General features: G+C 44.6%; 2 protein-coding genes across 2 annotated transcripts; both read left to right on the plus strand.

The window, feature by feature from the left end:
• Positions 1-2,054: 2,054 nt before the first annotated feature.
• LOC117061313 (baculoviral IAP repeat-containing protein 5.1-like) lies at positions 2,055-8,168 on the plus strand. The gene is made up of 4 exons (XM_033174080.1): positions 2,055-2,234; positions 6,075-6,184; positions 6,642-6,762; positions 7,909-8,168. The coding sequence occupies exons 1-4, from the start codon at positions 2,097-2,099 to the stop codon at positions 8,065-8,067; spliced, it is 528 nt and encodes a 175-aa protein (XP_033029971.1). The 5' UTR covers positions 2,055-2,096; the 3' UTR covers positions 8,068-8,168.
• Positions 8,169-15,038: 6,870 nt separating this feature from the next.
• Positions 15,039-16,109, plus strand: LOC117058072 (testis-specific serine/threonine-protein kinase 6-like). Its single transcript, XM_033168998.1, has one exon. The coding sequence runs from the start codon at positions 15,187-15,189 to the stop codon at positions 16,060-16,062; it is 876 nt and encodes a 291-aa protein (XP_033024889.1). The 5' UTR covers positions 15,039-15,186; the 3' UTR covers positions 16,063-16,109.
• The last annotated feature ends 6,123 nt before the right edge of the window (positions 16,110-22,232 follow it).

The following is a 22,232-nucleotide window of genomic DNA, read 5'->3' on the forward strand; positions in this document are numbered from 1 at the left end:
CCCATCAAGCTGTGTGTGGGAATTATCCCTCCATGTGTGGTGCTGTCAGGAGGGGGTCGTGCAAATGCTGCGAGTTGTGCAGAATGGAAATATTTAGATGCGATGTTCTATCCATGGATGCAGCTTGCAGAGGGGAAATTCGAGAGGGCAAGGGAGCATGGGTCCGCTGTGGGGAGCGGAGCGCATTTCTTGTGCGGGGGTGCCTGCCTGCAGAAGGGATTTGTGTTGCGGAGCTGTTGTGGAAAATGCCTATGTGGTTGTGTTGACAGGTGTGCAAAGGAGGGGTGCAGAAGCTAAAAGCATCTGTCTATATGGCCTTTCCAAAGGCCAGGTTGTGCAGTCAGCTGGGGCCTGTAAAAAGCCAGGCCGGGAGCCACCTTAAGTTGAGGCTGCATAGGCCTTGTGGTGCATGTGATTCAGATTCTATTCACTTGAACCTCTGCTTACAAAGTTGACATTTTTTTTTAGCAATGCCCCCCTAGTGAGCCTTCTTTTGTTCACTTCTTTTTATTTCGAGGCAGTGCACACCTATGTTTGTGGAACTGCAAACCTTTCCAGTCATGTGTTACTCCAGTCAAATCCCACATATGAATGTGGGGAAAGCTGATGGTGTGTAGCCTGGTGTAAATTAATTTGTAGCCTGGGGGGATTACCATGGTGTGGACTGTCCCTGAGAACCGTAGACTGTCCCGGGACACGTGAGGGTGCTGATCCCTTATTTTAAAATCTGAAACTTGACAGCTACGACCTGTGGCCCTCCAAATGCTGTTAGGACTTCTGCACCCTTCAGTCCCAGGCAGCATAGCCAAAATTCAGGAACGGGAGGAGCTGGAATTCAGCAACACCTGCAGGATCCTCATCCTGGAAGGCTGTTATAGAGCAATACGTACATTTCAACACCAGAGGGAAGCAAATGAATGGCTAAAGGGAAGGCGCGCCTTTAATAAGCCTTTCTCAAACACACAACTCAATGAAATCCCTGTTAACAATTTCTTTTCATCATTACAGGACAACCTAACATTCCTGAATCTTCATAATGAGAACAATATATGTAGGAACATGACCAGGAATCGTAGAATTGTGGAGTTGGAAGGGACCATAAAGGCCATCTAGTTCAACCCCCTTTGATGAAGAAATCTTTTGCCCAACGTGGGGCTCAAACCCACGACCCTGAGATTAAGAGCCTCATGCTTTACCAGCTGAGCTAGATAGAAGATTGTGCGAGTAAAGAAAATTAGGAGACAAGATCCTACTATCATCACCTTTGCCACCACCTATCCCAAAGCACTCACGCATTCATTCATTCATTCATTCATTCATTGAATTCATATACAGCCCTATGCCTGGGGGTCTCATATCTATATCATTTTAAATATAAGTCATGTCAGGGAAAGGTTGCTAAGAAGTCACAGAACTGGATTCAAACTCCAAGTCCCTGTTTGGACGGCTCCTCCTGACAGAAGGCGTCCAAACAGAATATTAAAAACACGATAAAACATCGAACATTAAAAACTTCCCTAAAAAGGGTTGCCTTCAATGGTTCCATCAGCCAAAGAAAGAACAGTTGTAATGAGCTTGCTTTCCCCTGAAGAAGTGTGCATGCACACGAAAGCTCATACCAAGAACAAACTTAGTTGGTCTCTAAGGTGCTACTGGAAGGATTTTTTTATTTTATTTTGTTTTTACAGAAACCTTGTAACTGAAAACTAGTGCCTGAGGGGGGGTTTTCCTTCTCCCAGCAAGCCAATTTTCCTTTTGTGTTGTGTGTGTGTTATTGTAAGTATAAACTTATTATTGATCATGCTAAGTCACTCTAGGAGCCTTTTCTTTTGGCTGAAAAGCAGAGTGAAAATATTTAAAATAAAGTATTTGAACAGAACAAACCAAACAGGACTTGGCTGCTGGTCTATCTGTTTTATTTTTTGCCACAGTTTTCCTCTTTTGACAACCGCAGGTCGCTTTGGGTGGCGTTCCCCCTCCCTCAATTACGTTGATATTCACAGGTGAGGCCAATCAAGTCAGCTTAATGCACTTGCAGTGCCTTATATGTAAAGTAGTAAGTCATGCCAGGGAAACACTGCTAAGGAGTCACAGAAATGGAGACTGTGCTGAACGAAGTCAACTCAAACTCCAAGTGCCTGCTTGAATATAGAAGCATGCATTATTATGAGAATCGCTTGAGAAGCTTTGCATGCTGGCCTTTTAAAGAGAACTGCAAGTGTACTCCTGAAAGTGTAGGTCTACTTACTTAATCAAACAAATAAGAAAACCAGCTTTTGTAGGTCAAGTATGCATAAGTGCTACTGAGTTGGGGAGGTGAGGGGAGGTGCAGGTATTTGGGGGCTTATTCTTGTTTGTTTGTTTTTTGCGTGAGAATATAAATGAGTGTATTTTTTTCTGCCATTTGCAAAGTTGGGCTGGGGGAATCCTGATTGGGAGGGTTTGGATTTTGGGAGGGTGATCATTTTGATCGAGGCTATTTTGCCTGAGAGAGTGAAGTCGGTGTTGTTCCATCTCTTCAGGTCTTTTGCTGATTTGTCATCACAAGGGGTTGTAGTTGTGAAGGTATAATTTGTTGAGGTTTCTGGTTATTTGTACCCCTAGGAACTTGGTGATTCCCAGCATAGGATTTTATTATTATTATTATCATTATTATTATTATCATTTTACTATTTATGTTAAGTTCCAAGGAGCTATTACCTTGAGTTTTAATAGGTTATAAGGTTTTATTGGTAACCATATTTGTTGTATTTTTGTTGGTGTTTGTCTTTTAGATGCTATGGCCAGTCGGCTACGCAAATAAAGTTTGAATTTGAATTTGACTTGGTGCAACAAAGTTTTATCTTGGCAAATTACTTTGGGGGCATGGGGGCGGGGTGTTGAAACACACAGCCTCGGACTTTGCAAAATTTACCTGTAAGCCCGACACCATTGCAAATGTGTCGAGTTCTCTGATTAGGGAGGTTGCTGTGCTTATGGGGTCTGGTGTTGTGACCATTAGGTCGTCTGCCAAGAGCCCTAATTTATAGGTTCTGCCTTTTATTTCCACTCCCTTGATGTCTGTGGCTGCTCGGATTCAAATTGCTAGAGGTTCCAGAGCTGGGATCAATAGGAAGGGAGATAATAGACATCCTTGTTTTGTGCCTCTTTGGATTGCTATGGTATTAGAGTCCATACTGTTAGTCCTGCATTTTGCTGAGGCTCGGGAGTATATTTGTTTGAGGGTTTGTAAGAAATTAGGACCAAATTCTATTTAGTTAGTACTGCTATTACCACTCTAAGCAATCAAAAGCTTTGAGGATGTCTAGGGACATGGTTGTCAGTGGAGTTTAGTTGCCTTGCTGTGTTAAATCAGATTCAGTAATGGGGCCTGTTATATTGCAACCAGGGATGAAGCCAGTCTGGTCTTGGGCTTTAAACTTGTGTAGGAAAATTTTTAGGCGGTTGGCCAAGATAGATGTGAATATCTTGTTGTTGTTGTTCAGTCGTTCAGTCGTGTCCGACTCTTTGTGACCCCATGGACCAGAGCACGCCAGGCACGCCTATCCTTCACTGCCTCCCGCAGTTTGGCCAAACTCATGTTAGTAGCTTCGAGAACACTGTCCAACCATCTCTTCCTCTGCCGTCCCCTTCTCCTTGTGCCCTCCATCTTTCCCAACATCAGGGTCTTTTCCAGGGAGTCTTCTCTTCTCATGAGGTGGCCAAAGTACTGGAGCCTCAACTTCAGGATCTGTCCTTCCAGTGAGCACTCAGGGCCGATTTCCTTGAGAATCGTTAGGTTTGATCTTCTTGCAGTCCATGGGACTCTCAAGAGTCTCCTCCAGCACCATAATTCAAAAGCATCAATTCTTCGGCGATCAGCCTTCTTGATGGTCCAGCTCTCACTTGTAGTCTTGTAGTCTTGGTTTATTAATGAGATTGGGTGGTATGATTCTACTCTGAGGCTGCCTTTCAGTGGTTTTGGGATGGAGACTATCTTGAAGAAGGTCCAGCTTTTCTTTAAGTGAGCAAAACTACTTAAATTACCAAAGTGAATTTAACTAATCTCAATAGCATTTTGACAGTATCCTTGCAGATTAAGGATGAAAAGGATATAAACTATGCTCTGTTGCTCGCCTGCCTGCCCCCAAATCCTGCATCATACTGTGGTTTTACCTTGTAGCTATTACAGATCCTAGAGGTTTTATCTTGTTGCTATTACAAATCCTAGAGGTTTTATTTTCTAGCTATTACAAAACCTATAGGTCAGGAGTGGGCAGAAGATAAATGGGGATCTGCTGCTGGATCTCTGGGTGACTTGAAGTAGATTAGCAAGGATTTCTGGTCCCTGTGTGTCTAACCATAAAGACTAAAAAAGCTTCCCTCTTTCCCTAAAAGGATCCCAAGTGGTGGGGAGGGGTGGAGAGGAGACTAAGAGGGGATTTTTATGTGAAAGGACTTGCACGCTTGGCTCTGGTACCTTAGCGAAGCAGAGGAGGGAGAAATATGATTCAATTTGCATTTAAAAGTGAACCTACCTAATCTGCACTTCCTAAAACAATATGTAAATTGAAACAAGTCATCCTTTGAAATTTGCAGTGCTCTGAATTTTATGAGGTCTTCAGCCAAGTAATAAATATGCTGGAGAAAAGTGTGTAAAAATACCTATATTGTTGAAAGTATCATATGCAGCTGCTCTATATTAGGGGAAATTGCTTTGCAGAAATGTGTATGTTGGGCAAGTCTGCAATAAATAATGTGTCTATAGGAGAAATTCACTCTCAATTTTCACGTGAATGTTTCTTTTTAATAGCAAATGGGTGTGGAAATGCAGGACTGTACTTAAGGTTGGGAAAATGAGAACCTCGGGGTTCTGGTAAAGAGCAAACAAATGCTACCGAAAATTAAAGAAGCACACAACTCTCTCGTAAGGTAGATAAGTTTTGCAAGGAACCAGCGGAGCAAAACCCTTTAGAGAACTTTACTTCACCTTGCGCGTTAAATGAGGTCTGCATGATGTAAAGTTAAAGAGCTTGAATCTTGGGGTAGCAGAAACTGGACAAGTTACTGTGATCAAACTAAGCAGGAGGTACTTGGGTCACAGCTTGCGAGAGGAGCATTACTTTAATATGAGACCTGCCACCAAGCCTCTAAAATATGGCAGCAGGGAGCACCTCATTTTCTTCAGATGCATGTAAAAACATGATTGGCAGAGTTGCAAATCTACCTTACTTAGACTTGTTACAGGTAGGTAGCCGTGTTGGTCTGCCATAGTAAAAAATAAATAAATAAAAATTCTTTCTAGTAGCTCATAATAATAATAATAATAATAATTTATTTGTACCCCAGCCACTCTGGGTGGCTTCCACCAAACATTAAAATACATTTAAAATATCACAGTTTAAAAACTTCCCTAAACAGGGCTGCCTTCAGGTATTTTCTGAATGTCAGGTAGCTGTTTATTCCCTTGACTTCTGATGGGAGGGCGTTCCACAGGGCGGGCGCCACTACCGAGAAGGCCCTCTGCCTGGTTCCCTGTAGTTTTGCTTCTCGCAGTGAGGGAACCGACAGAAGGCCCTCGGTGCTGGATCTCAGTGTCCGGGCTGAATGATGGGGGTGGAGACGCTCCTTCAGGTATACAGGACCGAGGCCGTTTAGGGCTTTGAAGGTCAGCACCAACACTTTGAATTGTGCTCGGAAACGTACTGGGAGCCAACAAACAAACTTAGTTGGTCTCTAAGGTGCTACTGGAAGGAATTCTTTTTATTTTTTATTTTGTTTTTACTTAAACTTGGTTAGCTCAGTCGGCAGGGCACGAGGCACTTACCGGTAATCTCAGTGTCATGGGTTCGAGTCTCATACTGGACAAAAAAAAAATCATGCTTTGCAGAGGGTTGGATTAGGTGACTCCCTTCCAGCTCTACAATTCTATGATTACATGATTTATACACGTAATCATATTCTAAGCTGTCAGAGTCCAAAGAGTGGCACATTCAAGGTGCCCAAGGTGTCAGGATGGCAAGAATCGCTCCACGTTGCACAACATAGCTTCCCTGCCAATGTCTTCAACATGCTGTTCTGCTTTTCTCATTCAGATGGCCAGGGCTGGCTTGATCCACTGTCCAGGAGCAAATGAACCTGACCTGGCAAAGTGTTTCTTCTGCTTAATAGAGTTGGAGGGCTGGGAGCCAGATCACGATCCCTGGTAAGAAAGACCCAACGGGGTTCTCTGGCTTAGCAATTGCCCAAGGTGCAAACTATTTGACATACCAAGTGGACATCGGTGAATAAGACAGCCTTTCTATTTGGGTTACAGCAGGCATAGGCAAACTCAGCCCTCAAGATGTTTTGGGACTACAGTTCCCATCATCCCTGACCACTGGTCCTGTTAGCTAGGGATGATGGGAGTTGTAGTCCCAAAACATCTGGAGGGCCGAGTCTGCCTATGCCTGCCTGGGTTACACTCTCTTTGTGCACCTTGGCTAATGCAGGTTAGCTAGAAAAGCACCAATCTAAATTGTTACACATCTTATTGAAGTGAAAGCAGCATGGAGAAAGTTGTTGAAGTTTTTTTGGGGGGGGACGAGGACAAAATTCCTCTAATCTCTCTTGATACTGTACTCTTAAGCAGCTCAATTGCCATCTCACTGTTCTCACTGCAGGCTGGAGCACTCCAAGCGTGCCGGAGACTCTTGTGGGTTTTTGTCCCTTTCTAAGAGTTTTGACGACTTGACAGTTGAAGAATACTATGAGCTAGAGATGGAGCGGGTCAGAATTTTTCTTGTAAGTAAAGACACAGATATCTGTGGGTTTGGAAATTTGCCCCAAAATGGATTTTGGCTGTCCCCTAGTTCATGTAAATCTTGGCATCTCTAAGTGGCTTGTCCTGTATGGGTCTAAGGGCTATTCCATGCTTACCTTTTGCTCTGTGCCTTCCAGACAAAGGCCCATGTGTCCGAATGCTCCTTTTTAAATTCCAGAGTTTCCCCTGAGAAAACGGTGCTTCTTAAAGCTGAGGCGCGGCGAACAGCAATTCAGGTCTTCAGCAGATTGCCATTGGCTCTGATTCAGCGGTAAAGGGCTATGATCCCTAACTCAAATGGGAAAGGGTTGGAGAAAATCTTGGCACTGGAACAACTGGTGCGAAGTAACAGGTGGCAACATTTTGTTCCTTTCCTGGCCCCTGCAGGCATTGGTGGAATGTGCATAAGCCTACCCTCTTCCTGTGCATTGGCGGTCGCATGTCAATCGGACGTGCACAAAATGTTTGCCGCCTGCACTTCATGCTTTTGGTTCCCTTTACCGCTTCTCTAAAGGGATCCAGGTGGTGCTGTGGGTTAAACAACAGAGTCTAGGGCTTGCTGATCAGACGGTCGGCGGTTCGAATCCCTGCCATGGGGTGAGCTCCTGTTGCTTGGTCCCAGCTCCTGCCCACCTAGCAGTTCGAAAGCACGTCAAAGTGCAAGTAGATAAATAGGGACCACTCCAGCGGGAAGGTAAACTGTGTTTCCGTGCGCTGCTCTGGTTCGCTTTGTCATGCTGGCCACATGACCCGGAAGCTGTCTGTGGACAACGCCAGCTCCCTCGGCCTATAGAGTGAGATGAGCGCCGCAACACCAGAGTTGGACACGACTGGATCTGATGGTCAGGGGTCCCTTTACGTTTACTTTACTGCTTCTCTAGTGCCACGTATCACCCTCCAGAGGTGTGCAAGGTGCCCCTTTCGTACCAATTGTGTGCACATTGCTCTGGGCAGCATGTCAGAAGTCCCCATTTTCAGATGCAACCACCCCACGCGGGGGGACAGTGACCATGTGGCACTGGCAGTTCCAGGGTCCCTGCCGTATCTTGCAATATCTAAAGCAGCTGCTTGCGGTGTTTAACTTCAAAAATGGCAACCAAATAAAACCTACCGCCTTTCTTCTGCAGAGCAAAACTGGGCAAAGTGTAATCAATGCCTATGAGAAAGAAGTAGCAGCAACCAGGCAGCGTCTCGTGGACCATTTTGTGAACAAATACCAGTATACGCCAGAACCTGACCCAGCCACTTCTGCTGCAACAGAGAACGACATGCCCACCGCCACGTAGAAAGACAATGGGCCACCACGAAGACAAGGGGAGGCTGTTGTATTGACAGTGGTGCAAGTACTGTAGTACAGGCATCCCCTAACTTAGCCCTCCAGAAGTTTTGGGACTACAACTCCCATCATCCCTAGCCAACAGCACCAGTGGTCAGGGATGATGGGAATTGTAATCACAAAATATCTGGAGGGCCGAGTTTGGGGGTGCCTGCTGTAGTACATACCTCGGAGAGGCTTTCGGGTGGACAATATGGCATTGGGGGGGGGTGTCCACAGGGGATCTGCCAGTACTGCATCTTGTGTAATGCTGCTCTGTATGAAACCAGTAAGCGAAAAGCGGGAGTATTTTTTTCAACTTATGGAAGGCATAAGGAGGGCATTGTCAAATAAAGACTTTTGCATAGAACTACGGGTCTTTCCATTTTTCACGATGACGCCTAAACTGACTGCTTCTGCACACTGTGTCCACTCTAGGGAAACAAGGAATGTTGTATTTGACTGTTCCAATGGATTACATCCCACAGCAAGGTTGCATAGGGTTGCCATATGTCCGGAATTTCCTGGACATAGCTGGAATTTGGCTGTGGGAAACAGCATCCAGACGAAATCACTATGTCCGTGCAAATCTGGATGTATGGCAACCCGTGTAGATTTTGGTGAATTTCCTTAAAAATAACTCCAAAACTTCCCAAGGGAAGAAGGCTCAGAGCCAGGGGAGCGGTAGTGGGACAATGATGGGTGGTAAGAGGGAGCAGACTGTTTTTTATTGATTAGGTATTGTAAGGCTGCCACGGGAAACTGTTGGAAGGGTGGAACAAAGATCCAAGGGAGAAAGTGCAAGGTGATTATGTCTGTGCTTCAGGCTTTCAGTTAGCCATTTTGCCCATTCTTGGAGAAGGGAGAAGCGGCCCTTGTGGTTGCCTAGCAACCGCAGCATCACCTCGCCTGTGAACAACCTCGTTTCTCTCCTCGGGAAAACGATGGAGAGAAGTTGCGTGTGCGGAGCAGAAATACACACAGGGAGTAAAAGGAAAGAGATTGTTCAGTCTGGTCTTTTAAGGGAGCACTGGCACTCATAACTGCATACGCTGTAGCTTTTAGAACCACGGAATTGTCGAGTTGGAAGAGTCCCCGAGGGTCATCTTGTCGAACCGAGCTGCAATCTCAGTAGCTGACCCCAGTCAAGCATCGGAGATATTTTGGCGTGATACCAGCTTAACAGTCACAGCTTCCCTCCCAAGAATTCTGGGAGCTGTAATTTGGTGAAGATGCTGAGTATTCTCTGTTAGGGATCCCTGGCTTCTCTCACACAGCTGCAGTTCTCTGAGCCTGCAATGCAGATAGACCTGTAGAAGGATGAGGGATGTTTCTAGACACCCAGGCCCAGGAGGTGAGCTCTCTCTCTCTCTCTTATTCTCTATCCTCCTCTCTCTCTCTTCCTTCTAGTCAGGAGAGCTTTAGTAAGCAAAGGAGCTTCTCCACTACTGATCATGCCATACTGTACTCTGAAGCCAGCTCAGCAACGGAAATTACCCGGTATTCACGAAGACCCACTTTCTGTGCCACAGCCTATGTCCAACAGCAGCAGGGTCAGCTGAATGTGACCCCCAAAGTAGGACAGCTTGCCCTTTAAAGCAGCTCCACACCACTCTTATTTCTAAGAGACCAACCATTTCCCACCTGCGAAACAAGAAATAGTGGTAACCGAAAACAACGCAGAAAATTGCAAAGGAGAAGAGAGCAAAAGACTGAAAAGCGTGTTCTTCCTTGCTGGCACATCACTCAAGTACATAAGGCTCTGCGTAAGCATACATACATACCAAAACGTGCACTTTGTCTTCTCTCGGCTCATTGTAACTTTGAACGGTGATGTCAAGATGGAGGGGGCTGCTGTTGATGGGCTCTCCCCGTAGATCCTTGGCCACTTTGACCCTGCCTCTCGCATGCCCCACTTGGGAGCCTGCCAGCAACAGATGTGCACCTATGGGACTTTCCGCAGACATGCCAGGCGCCACCGATGCCCTCCGGCCAACTGAGCTGCTCTTTGCTTGCAGTGGAGAAGTTCCACCTCATTTTAACACACTTCAGCCAGCAAATCTGGGGGTTGGGATTGCTGTGTTAACAGGAAAGAGGGGCGTCAGGGGTGGCGCAGCAGATCAAGTACTTCGTCTGAAGTCCAGCCAGTTCACACCAACCAGGGAAGAAATCAGGGTGGTTTTCTCCCCTGCTTTTTTAATATACGGTTGCTTCAGTTTGGCACAGCTGAGAAGCCCAGGTATCAGTCTTCTTTTGAGATCCACAAGGTTTACACACACACACACACACACACACACACACACACAGACGTCCTGTGTCTGCCAGTGGAAGCATCCTGTCCCACTGGGGTCCAGTGCTCTGCTAACTAGCATTTACATTTGATTTGTTGTTGTTGTTGTTCAGTCGTTCAGTCGTGTCCGACTCTTCGTGACCCCATGGACCAGAGCACGCCAGGCACGCCTATCCTCCACTGCCTCCCGCAGTTTGGCCAAACTCATGCTAGTTGCTTTGAGAACACTGTCCTTCATGGATCACTGCCTTGTCGTGGCGAAGGGACTTTGAATAACTCAGGGAAGCTATGAGCTATGCCATGGAGGGCCACCCAAGATGGACAGGTCATAGTGGAGAGTTTAGACTAAATGTGATCTACCTGGAGGAGGAACCGGCAAGCCACTCCAGTATCCCTTCCAATAAAACTCCATGGAGAAAGACATTTGATTTAAAACAAGCCAACAAGCCTATATTCGGGCTATACAGTATTCTTAACATTTAACTTTGAAAAATAATTTAGAGCCAAAGTAGTTGACAGGTGATTAAGATGCAAAATAAGAGCCATTAAAAAAAAAAGCTCTGTTTTCTGTACTGAATGACACTTAGTACTTCAGAAACCAATTAGTAAAACAGCCATTGTTCTGCCTCTGGAAGCTGAATGAAAGGCACAACTGAACACAATACCTAGCAAGGTTTGATTAACCTGGACGCTGTTTTTTGAGCTCCTGTTCAATATCCTGCTATTTAATTGGAGGGGGAGGGGGTGGATCTTATTACAAAGCTGAGATTTACCCATTTAGCTCTAAGCATTATGCTTCTGTGCTTCTTTCCTGGAACACGGTTATGACTGACTCAAAGCAGACCGTTTACACATTCTGCTCAGCAACACACCAGGGGCGACCCAATTATATTTCAAAATTTCTTTCTTCTTCTTTTTGTTTTTTTAAAAAACTTTCTAATAATCCCTGAGTTTACTCCTGGGTCAAGCAACAACACTGTCACTAGTAGTGCTCAAATCAAAGGAAATTTTATTTTATCTGTGCACCATACCGGAAATTCTACACTGGCGCCATCACACAAGGACCTCAAAACACATCCGTAGAGCTGAGAAGCTTTATCTTCCATTTACAGCTGTCCCTGTTTTCCAGGGACAGTCCCAGATTTACAGAAGCCATCCCGGCTTTTGCTACATTTAGGGCATGTAGTAGTAGGTTGTACTACCAGAACCATTATATTTATACATATGGCCATCTCTAACAGTGGACTCAGCTACATTCATAAAGATAAAGCACTTTATATGTGTTATAACACCGTGACACCAGGTGGTGCTGTGGAGTCCCATCTTTCGCCAACAGGATTTCCCTCTTTGTAAGTTTACAACGGGTTTAACCGAATCACTTTTTAAAATTGTCTCTAGATGCACCCAGCATGTCTGTTCCATTAGGGACTCGGGGTGGGGAACATTTCTGTATTCCTCCAGGGAAGCTGAACAAGGTGAAGGAAAGGGGAATTCTGACCTCCAAATGAAAACTAGGAGAAAACCCCTCATACCATTCACGTCTGCTTTCTTGGTACGGTTTTTGCTCATGCTAAAAAGGGCACCAAAGAGTTCATCTGTAGCTATGATTCATTCATGTTAAGCGCCTGGAATTAATAAGCTGCCCACAAAAGTAGATGGCATCCTACAGTTGGCCAGCGGCTTGGTTTTCCTCCTGTGCTAAAATAATCGCTTTCGTGGCATGCAAACTCCTAAACTTAACATTTTTGGAAGTGGATACTTGCTGCTCTCGCTCTTTCCCCCCTGCTTTGGTTTTAATTATTGGCTTTTGTAAATTCAGCTTGCTGCTTCTTCCACGTCCCCAACCAACCCCTCCTCCTCATTTCCCATCGTTCTGTGAAGCCAGGAAGTTGGATGGTTGCCTCTTCAGAAAGACGTTTTTATGACTAAACCACTTCAATAGAAACTCTAGGATCCGACTGAATGGAAAGTCTCTGTGGGTCTGGCCCTGCACAGCGATGGATGTTGGGCAGGACGTTCAAAACCTTCTCCATTCTCTTCCTATGCAGATAGCTCTGTTAAACGGGCCTGATTTCAATGTCAGGATCCTCGGTCGTAGCCAGCCAAGAGGGCTTGCTGTTTGGAAGCAACCAGGGTCGTAGCAAGGGGGGGCGGGGGGGCAGGTTCCATAATGGAGGGAGTGACAAATTATCAAGGAACATTTAAAAAAATGAAAAAAAAAATTGATTTTTTTTTTTGAAAATGCCTGCCCTGAAGGTCTTATCTTACTATACTAGGGATTATATAGCTATATATGAAATTACATGCATATCGGTTAATATCTTGACCCTCCTCCACCAAAATAGCTGTTCACTTGGCTGTTCTCCTATGTCATGAAGGCTGAAATTTCAGTTCAGAGAACAATTACTGTTCCCAACCCTAACCTTGTGGAAAGCCATCTAATTAGACTTTAATTTGATTTTGAGATGTTTTTAGGAGGTAATTTATTTATTGTTTGATTTTATACCAATGTTATGCATCTGATGCTAGCCACCCTGAGCCTGACTTTGGCCGGGGAGGGTGGGATATAAATAAAAGGTTTTTTTTAATTATTACTTGTTATTATTCAAAGCAGCTAACAATCTCCTTTCCCTTCCTCCCCCACAACAAACACTCTGTGAGGTGAGTGGGGCTGAGAGACTTCAAAGAAGTGTGACTAGCCCAAGGTCACCCAGCAGCTGCATGTGGAGGAATGGAGACGCGAACCCGGTTCCCCAGATTACGAGTCTACCACTCTTAACCACTACACCACACTGGCTCTTGCTACGCCCCTGAAAGCAACAGACCTGCTGCTCTGGGCTACAGGGGAAATGGGCAGGTGGACATAACAGCCTAATAGACATCAGTAAGACTAGACAAAGTCCAAGTCTGACCTGGAAGATTAGAGCCCTACCAGATCAGGGAGGTGGGAAACAATGTGCTACTTGGATACGTGGGGACTCATCTAAACCCTGGAAGGATGTCATGGCCCTCAAAACCTTTCGAATTGAACAAGGGGCAGCAAAGCACAGGTCTGGAGGGAGCCTAATAGACAACCAAGTGGTCATTTTCTTAACTTACAACCAATAAGCCTAACCTAAACTGTACCTTGCAACTGTTTAAAGGGGTATTCCTGTTCCCATACCTTTTGATTTTAACTGAGCATGTTTATTGAAGTGTAGGTGAGTTCCCACGAGGCAAGACACAGTGATAACAGCAAGAACCTTTATTGAACGAACAGAACCGGACAACAGGGGCAAAGCAACTGCTTACCGGTATATAAACTTCTGAAGGCCTGGGCCACTCCCACTCCCAACGTGATTGGCTGTCTGAACTTCCAAGCTGCGAATCATGACTCAGAGCTTAAGGGCCAATTACAGAGGCCCAAATCCTATGAAATTTAACAAATTTGCCCAGCTCACAAGTTCAGTGAGTACCTTTTTTACCCTGTCTCATACTTCCTTGAACCTGTTGCAAATGGGAAGATGCTAAGGAGTCTCCCTGAGTTCTTTGCAACAGAGAGAAAGAAAGAACCACAGACATTGGAAACATAAAGGGTTTTTCACAATGTATAAATTTTATGAAATAAAATAAATGAACAAATGGAAATAATAATCAGGGACAGAAAGGAGAAAAACGAAAGCATACAATAAAAATCATTCCAAGCTGCTTTTGATTTGTTACTTATATTAGAAAAGCTTAAGATAATTTATTTAAAATTTATACAGTATGGAGGAACAACCTTTACATGAATCTTCCTTGCGATAATAAACATGGATTCCCCCTTGGCTCCTTTCAGAGCAGAAATTTCAAGTGGTAAACTGTTCACCTGTACGATCAAAACTGAAATATTCTGGCAGTTCCCTTACTGTGAGAAGCGAAGTTACAGGGAACAAGGCAGAAGGCTTTTTTGGTAGTGGGACCCACCCTGTGGAACACCCTCCCATCAGATGTCAAGGAAATAAACAACTATCTGACTTTTAGAAGACATCTGAAGGCAGCCCTGTTTAGGGAAGTTTTTAATGTTTAATAGACTATTGTACTTTTAATATTTTGTTGGAAGCTGCCCAGAGTGGCTGGGGAAACCAACCAATGGGCGGAGTATAAATAATAAATTATTATTATTATTATTATTATTATTATTATTATTATTATTATTATTGGAGTACACAGAGGCTTAGACCAAATGCATCTAAGCCTCTGTGTATATTATTATGCAACAAAGCACCCAAATGACCCAGGTTAGCCAAGAATGTGCATTGTCCATCTTGTCAGCAGTTCTCTGGGAATTCAGAAGGGGACATTTTCTAGCAAGCTACCTGAGATCTTTCGTGGTGGAGGCACCAGATGTTCCCCCATCAACCTCACTTCTTGTGAAGGCTATAGCAGTGTAGAATAAAACTCCCATCAGGAACGCTTTTGCTGAAGTCCTTATGACCACATTGCCCTAATTCTAGACCAAAGGAATAGAGGTAGACTGGTAATCGTAGGAGAGATATTACGACCACTGAGTTTTGTTCATGTCCTACAAGTAGAGGTGAAATGAAGGAGGCAAGCACAGCAGCCTTGGCAACCCAAGGAGGGTGACCCCATGACACCTCTAGCACATCACAATACCCTGGGGTAAAGTTGTATAAAGCTGCTGTCTTAAGCACTCAGTGGCAACATGGGAGGGGGTGCAGGTTAACATCTACCACACACAATGGGTTAAAGCCTCCGGTCCCAGTTTTAATATCTAAGTCCCGGTCAAACCCATCAGAGCTCTCTGCGGCACCCTGCACCATGTCGAAGAGTTCTGGAGGGGACAGGTGGCTAAGTGAGCTTGGCTACAAGCTGGGCCAAACACTGGGGGAGGGGAGCTATTCTAAGGTGAGAGTAGCCACCTCAGCCAAGTACAAGGGGCCACTAGCCATCAAGGTGGTAGACCGACGCCGGGCACCCCCCGATTTCGTCCACAAGTTTCTCCCGCGAGAGCTGTCTATCTTACGAGCCATCCGCCACCCGAACATTGTGCGCGTCTTTGAGTTCATCGAAGTCTGCAATGGGAAGCTCTACATCGTGATGGAAGCCGCTTCCACTGACCTGCTGCAGCTGGTGCAACAGCTGGGGAAGCTGCCCTGCGTCCCAGACGCCCGGGACATCTTCGTCCAGGTAGTGGCTGCCGTGCGCTACTTGCACGACCGGAACTTGGTGCACCGGGACCTCAAGTGCGAGAACGTGCTGCTCACCGCCGACGGGCGCCGAGCAAAGCTGACCGACTTTGGCTTTGGCAGGGAGTCCCGCGGCTATCCAGACTTGAGCACCACCTATTGCGGATCGGCTGCCTATGCCTCCCCTGAGGTACTGCTGGGCATCCCCTATGACCCCAAGAAATATGATGTTTGGAGCCTGGGGGTCGTCCTTTATGTGATGGTGACTGGCTGCATGCCCTTTGATGACACCCACATCCACAGCATGCCGCGCCGACAAAAGAAGGGGGTGTTCTACCCAGACGGCCTGGGCCCGTTGCCCGAGGCCTGCAAAGCCCTCATCGCCCTACTGCTTCAGTTCAGCCCAGCCTCTCGGCCTGGAGTGGGGCAGGTGGCGAAAAACACCTGGCTGAAAGGAGCCCTCTTAAACAAAGACACTTCCAGATCGCTCAACAGTAGGATTGATTAAGGCAGATGAAGCTGTGTGACGTGTTGGAGCTGCTGTAGGGAGGGAAAGAACAGATGCTTAAAGCGATATTGACAAGGGTGGAGCTACAGAGCGGTCTGGGGTCATGACTGGAGGGGGGGCAGCAGTTATGCTGCCACCTTCAGAGGGGCCAACGGAGAAAGCTTCTGGTGCGACAAGATGGAGCCCAAGGAGATGGGATACGAAGGCTTTCACGGTAGAAGACCGGGGGGTGGGCGGTAGAAACACTGGACGGATGGAACCTGCAGTACCCAAAACCACACGCCAATGGGCAGCCGCACAACCTGCAGCAGGAGAAAAGACCTGTGACCCTTGCCAAAAGACTTGGACTTCAACGCAGATCCAAAGCTGGCCAACGGGCAAGCGAGGGAACGAGACATACCACTGCACAGTGTCGTCTGAAGTCTATTCCAGAAATAAACCCTGAAGCTCCCACCTGGAGACCTCTCTGTACCTTTCAGTCCTTTTCTAAATGGGTTACCTTCCCCCCCCATATATATATTGCGGTGGCCTTCACCCCCCCCCCCCCACTTCTTGATTCCCAAAGGAAATGCACTGATTTGGGAACGATGTGGCGCAATGGTTAGAGAGCATGGTGGGCATGGACGGAACAAAGTCTGGTTCAGATCTCACCTCAGTGCGTGCCTGTGACCAAGTCACTTGAATTCCAACCTACCTCAAAAGGGTTATTGTGAGATTGCAATGTTGCTCTCACTTCTTTAAAGGAAGGTATGGTAAGAACCCGGGATGGGTGAGGCTACAACTGAACTAGGGAGATGTCCCACTGAACTCAGTGGGGTCTGCTTCTGAGTAGACATGCACAAAATTACACCGTAAATACCGTACTGGCCCAAATATAGACTCATAGAATCATAGAGTTGGAAGAGACCACAAGGGCCATCCAGTCCAACCCCCTGCCAAGCAGGAAACACCATCAAAGCATTCCTGACAGATGGCTGTCAAGCCTCTGCTTAAAGACCTCCAAAGAAGGAGACTCCACCACACTCCTTGGTAGCAAATTTCACTGCCGAACAGCTCTCACCTGAATATAAGCCGCACCTGAATATAAGCCATACCTTTAAAACTGGAGGGGGGGGGGAAAGAAAAAATACCTGAATATAAGTCGCTCTATTATCGCAAATATAAGCCACACTTTAACTTCTCATGGTTGGAATTTGGGGGGAAAGTGAGACTTATATTCAGGCCAATACAGTAAATCTCTACATCTAAGGCTATGCAACACCCTAGCCTAGACCTTGTTCCAACAGGCTTTGGGGAACTGTGTGCTTTTAATGAAATGGCTGATGCCATGCTGGGCTTTTGTGTTTTGTTTTGTTTTGTTTTGTTTTGTGTGTGTGTGTGTAATTATCTGTGTATTTTAAACTATATGTATACAGTTTAAAATCTATACATGTTTAATTATTTCTTTAAATGATTTTCCTTCCATGTTTTTAGCCATTCTCCCTTTTATCTGTAAGCCGCCTTGAGTCCTGCCAGGGGAAAAGGCGGAGTATAAATGAATAGATATGAAGGAGCGCCTCTCCCCATATAAACCATCCTGGACTCTGCGTTCATCATCTGAAACCCTCCTTCGTGTGCTTCCTTCCACACGAGGTCCGGAGGGCGGCAACACGAGAACAGGCCATCTCTGTGGTGCCTGTTTGTGTGATGTTCTTTTCCCCCAGGGAGATTCCCCACGCGCCTTTAATTTTATATTTTTAGGCGCCAGGCAAAAACGTTACTCTTTAACCAGGCCTTTGGCTGATTAATATTCTACAGCCTTTTAAATGTGTCTGGAGGGGTGGTGGTATTGTTTTGCAGTTTTTGCTTAATTGCTCACTTGCATTTTACCTTGTATTTTATTCTGTGAACCGCTCTGAGATCTTTTGATGAAGAGCGGTACATAAATCAAATAAATCAAATAAATAATAAAATAACATAAATGGTGGTGGTGGTGGTGATAATAATGATAAAACATCCATCCTTCCTCTTCCACAGACTTCTGCTAGGTCAGGCCCTCCAAGTGTCCCTATTTTCTAGGGACAGTCCCAGAGTTACAGAAGCCGTCCCGTTTTCTGATTTGATCCCAGAACGCCCCGCTTTTCCTTAGGACATCCCTATTTTCATGTTGGAGAAATGTTGGATGGTATGGAGTTACGAAACCCTTGTGCCAAGGAGATAAGTAACTATGCAACCTTTATTTATTTTTTAAATTTATTTTTAATTGAATGATTAAAATTTTTCACAAAACAAAATTCCAGAATTCCAGATACATCAAACAACAGATATGAAAAGATATCCTTTCAGTACCAATAAAGTTATTTACAATTAATATTTTAGTTGTCTGTATCTTACTTTCGCACTAGATGACAAGTTACAATATACCATAACAATCACCATAAAGAAAGACGAAAAGAGAGAGGGAAAAGAAAAGAAAAAGAAAAAAAAGGGAAAAAAGGGGACAAAGAAAAAAAAAAACACCACCCGAAACACCCCCCCCCCAAAAAAAAACAGGGTTTCCCCTGTTTAATCTTCACAAACCATGTTTCCAAATCCTCTGAACCGATTCAGTTCAGTAACTATGCAACCTTTAGAAGACATCTGAAAGCAGCCATGTACAGTATAGGATTTTTTTTTTGTTAAATATTTTATTATTATTTTTTATATTTGTTGGAAGCCGCCCAGAGTGGCTGGGGCAACCCAGTCAGGTGGTGTAATAATAATAATAATACCGGTAATAATAATAATAATAATAACAATAACAAAACAACAACAACAACAATAACAACGTGGAATAGGACATCCCTATTTTCATTGGATCCATGTTGGAGGATATGAGGGACAAACACTTCGAGTACTCAAGTAGGATTCTCAACCCATTTTATCAGACATTTTATCGAAACAAAAAAAAGCACCTCATAGCAGCATATATATTTACTGGAAGCTGTCCAGAGTGGCTGGGGCAACCCAGTAAGATGTATGAGGTATGAATAGTAAAATTATCATTATGGAACTGGATGTCCCTATTTTCATGGGAGAAAAGTTGGAGGGTAGGCTATGTGTGTTCCCGGTGGTGCAGTTTAGGTAATTTCACACCGGGGGCCGCATTCCCTTAGGAGGGCCATACACGCAAAAAGCAAGAAAGCACAAATATTAGGCCTACTCTTACCTTAGTACAGGGGCTGCAGGCCAGCGGTTTTCTGAAAACGCTTCTCTCCATCCTGTATCCAGGCAAGCCGGAAGAATTATCACCCTTCAAGGATATATTCCAGTCAGGGGGGGGAAATTAAATAACCACTCAAGGAAGGTTTGGACTGGTGCCAGTAGGATGTGTGGCCTGGGGAGTCCCGAGGGCTGAATAGAGAGGCTTAGAGGGCCGCATTCAGACCCCAGGTCTGAGGTTTCCCCCTAGGCTCTACCCTAACGGGTCTTAGGAACACTCCTTCTGATTGGCTGTCACCGTGGCAACTGTGCCCAATCAAAATGTTTGTTTATGGAAGGCCTGGGGCAAAGCGATGGTTTTGATCCTCCCTGGAAATGAGGAAACACCTGATTGAAAGGTAAGAGGAAGCATTTAACAGACCAAATGAGTGAAAATTAGCACTCCTAGGTAAATTAGACCATATATTTAAAAGCACGTGACTACCCCCCTGCCGCTGCCCCCCCTGCCGCCGCCAAGAATTGTGGGAACTGTCATTTGTTGAGGGTGATGGGAATTGTAGCTTGGTTGAGGGGGTATACTAAAGTTCCCAGGATTCCTTTTAGGTAAAACAGTGTTTTTCAACCTTTTTTGGGCAAAGGCACACTTGTTTCATGAAAAAAAATCACGAGGCACACCACCATTAGAAAATGTTAAAAAAATTAACTCTGTGCCTATATTGACTATATATAAAGTAATTTTTCAATTTTTCCCATGGCACACCAGGCAACATCTCGCGGCACACCAGTGTGCCGCGGAACAGTGGTTGAAAAACACTGAGGTAAAAGATGTGCTCTAAACCCACCCAGATGGGTGGGGTATTAATAGTAGTAGTAGTAGTAGTAGTAGTAGTAGTAGTAGTTGTTGTTGTAGCAGCCTGAGTTTCAGCCTGGGAGGGATATACCAAACCATAAATAGGAAAGCGCAAAAAGATGAAAAATAAAATAAAATTTAATGTTTGGGCGCTGCATTTAAAAAAAACACCTGTGACAGTTTTAAACTTTGTGATATGCTTTGCAAGCCTATAAGTTGGGAAAATAGCCCATAAATACTAATATAAAAAAGGAACCCTACTTACTTCCCTCCCCCCTCCCACACATTTTCTGTTTAAATAGACTGGCCCCAGAATGGTCTTGTGTTCCCAAGAGAGAATTATCTCAGCACACTACTTAATATTTATAAAGGTACATTCCAAATCAGATCTTTTGCTGCTACAGTCAATGGCCAGCTATTCTATTCGAGTGGCTCCTGAAAATTAGTGGGAATTGGGCTGCAATCCTGTACCTGCTTCCCTGGGATTATGACACATGGACCCCACTTCCGAGTAGACATGTATAGGGTGGCACTATTGATGTTGTAAGGAGGTCTTATTAAATTCTGTTCACACATTCCATTTCGTTGAAATGTGTAGAGGCAGTCCAGGTTCTCACCCACTTTCGGTCCCAGTGCGAAAGACTGTGCAGTTGTTGATGTGTACAGCCTCAGCTATTGCGTAAACCGTATACAGGAAGTACGCTTTCTGAACGTTATGTGTGAATGCCAGTACAAGTGTATGGGCCATACAGTATGGCTCAACTACTGGTGTGCGCAGTTTCAGAAATTGTACGCTCGTGGCACGTAATGTTTGCTTGGTTTTTTGCTTTGTTTTTTAAGAAATTTATTCATTTGGTTTTTCAGATTGAATTTTTACTGTCACATATCCAACATACAACATAAAAACTAGATTCCAATTACCATACTTTTCCGTGTATAAGACTAGGTGTTTTTTTAAAAAACTTTAAAATAAGGTTAAAAATCTGGGGGCATCTTATACACGGATAGTGCATATGCCCATTTTCTAAATTTGGTGTCCCCAAAAGTAGGGGGTGTCTTATACATGGGGGCGTCTTATAAACAGAAAAATACGGTAATCTCTTGGACTTCCTTCCTCCCCTTTGTGGATCCTACTGTTAATCATTTCCTCCTGTATCTTTTATAATAATCCAGATCTTTTATCTCTGCATTGTATCCAAAATTCACCATTAAACTACAAGTGATACTCCAATCCTACTAACGATTTTAACTGTTTACAATGGTCTTTTAATATAAGTTACAAATTTCCCCCGTTCCTTATTAAAATTTTGGTCTTCCTGTTTTCTGATTCTTCTGGTCATTTTAGCCTTTTCGGCATAATCCATCAACTTGATCTGCCATTCGTCTCCAGTAGGGACTTTATCTTCTTTCCATCTCTGGGCCAGTAACATCCACGCAGAACTGTTTGCTTGTTCTTATGAGAAGTTGTATTACCTAGGGCTGCCATATGTCTGGAATTTTCCGGACGTAGCTGGGATTCATCCGCCAAAAATGAAAAAGCGGCAAAAATGGGGAAACCTGTGCGTATGGCAGTCCATATCGGACCTTTGCCCCCACCCCAAAATTTTTATGTCTGGGTTTTCACTTTTTGAAATATAGTAACCATATATTATCAAATGTCTAAACACAGTGAAGAACTAACCATGCGCAAAATCTTCCTGCTTGAAAAAATAAGAAAATATGGAGTATATGGACGAATGGTGAGATATAAATGTAATGAGAAAATAAAATAATAGTGTTTTTATATATATAAGGATTTTTATTTTATTTTTAAGGCAGGAAGATATGTTTTGCTCCTTGCCCCCAGGAGTTATTTTCTGATTGGTCACCCACCTTAGGGCCAATGCGTTTAGTGTGACCTGACTGAATATCCAAGACATCATCAGATGACCTGAGTCCAAGTCATTAGACATAGTGGTGGTCCTTTCTAATCCTTTAACACAACTTCTGTTAGGCAGCAGTAACCATGGCAATATACATACCACGTTGGCAAAACTTTCTACCATATTTAGGCGATTTTGAGCATTAGGCCCTTCGAAGGTGGCTGCAGGCAAGAAATGGTTCTGAAGACGATTCAGCTGCAAAAATTTCTGTGTGACTA

This window comes from Lacerta agilis, chromosome 1 (assembly GCF_009819535.1).
Source record: "Lacerta agilis isolate rLacAgi1 chromosome 1, rLacAgi1.pri, whole genome shotgun sequence".
Classification (NCBI taxonomy): domain Eukaryota; kingdom Metazoa; phylum Chordata; class Lepidosauria; order Squamata; family Lacertidae; genus Lacerta; species Lacerta agilis.

Excerpts from the sequence above, each read along its gene's own strand:
- LOC117061313 (XM_033174080.1), top strand. The coding sequence starts at position 2,097 with ATGGAGACTGTGCTGAACGAAGTCAACTCAAACTCCAAGTGCCTGCTT. Across the intron at positions 6,185-6,641 it reads GAGCCAGATCACGATCCCTG|GCTGGAGCACTCCAAGCGTG; the intron begins GTAAGAAAGACC and ends TTCTCACTGCAG. Across the intron at positions 6,763-7,908 it reads AGCGGGTCAGAATTTTTCTT|AGCAAAACTGGGCAAAGTGT; the intron begins GTAAGTAAAGAC and ends TTTCTTCTGCAG.
- LOC117058072 (XM_033168998.1), top strand. The coding sequence starts at position 15,187 with ATGTCGAAGAGTTCTGGAGGGGACAGGTGGCTAAGTGAGCTTGGCTAC.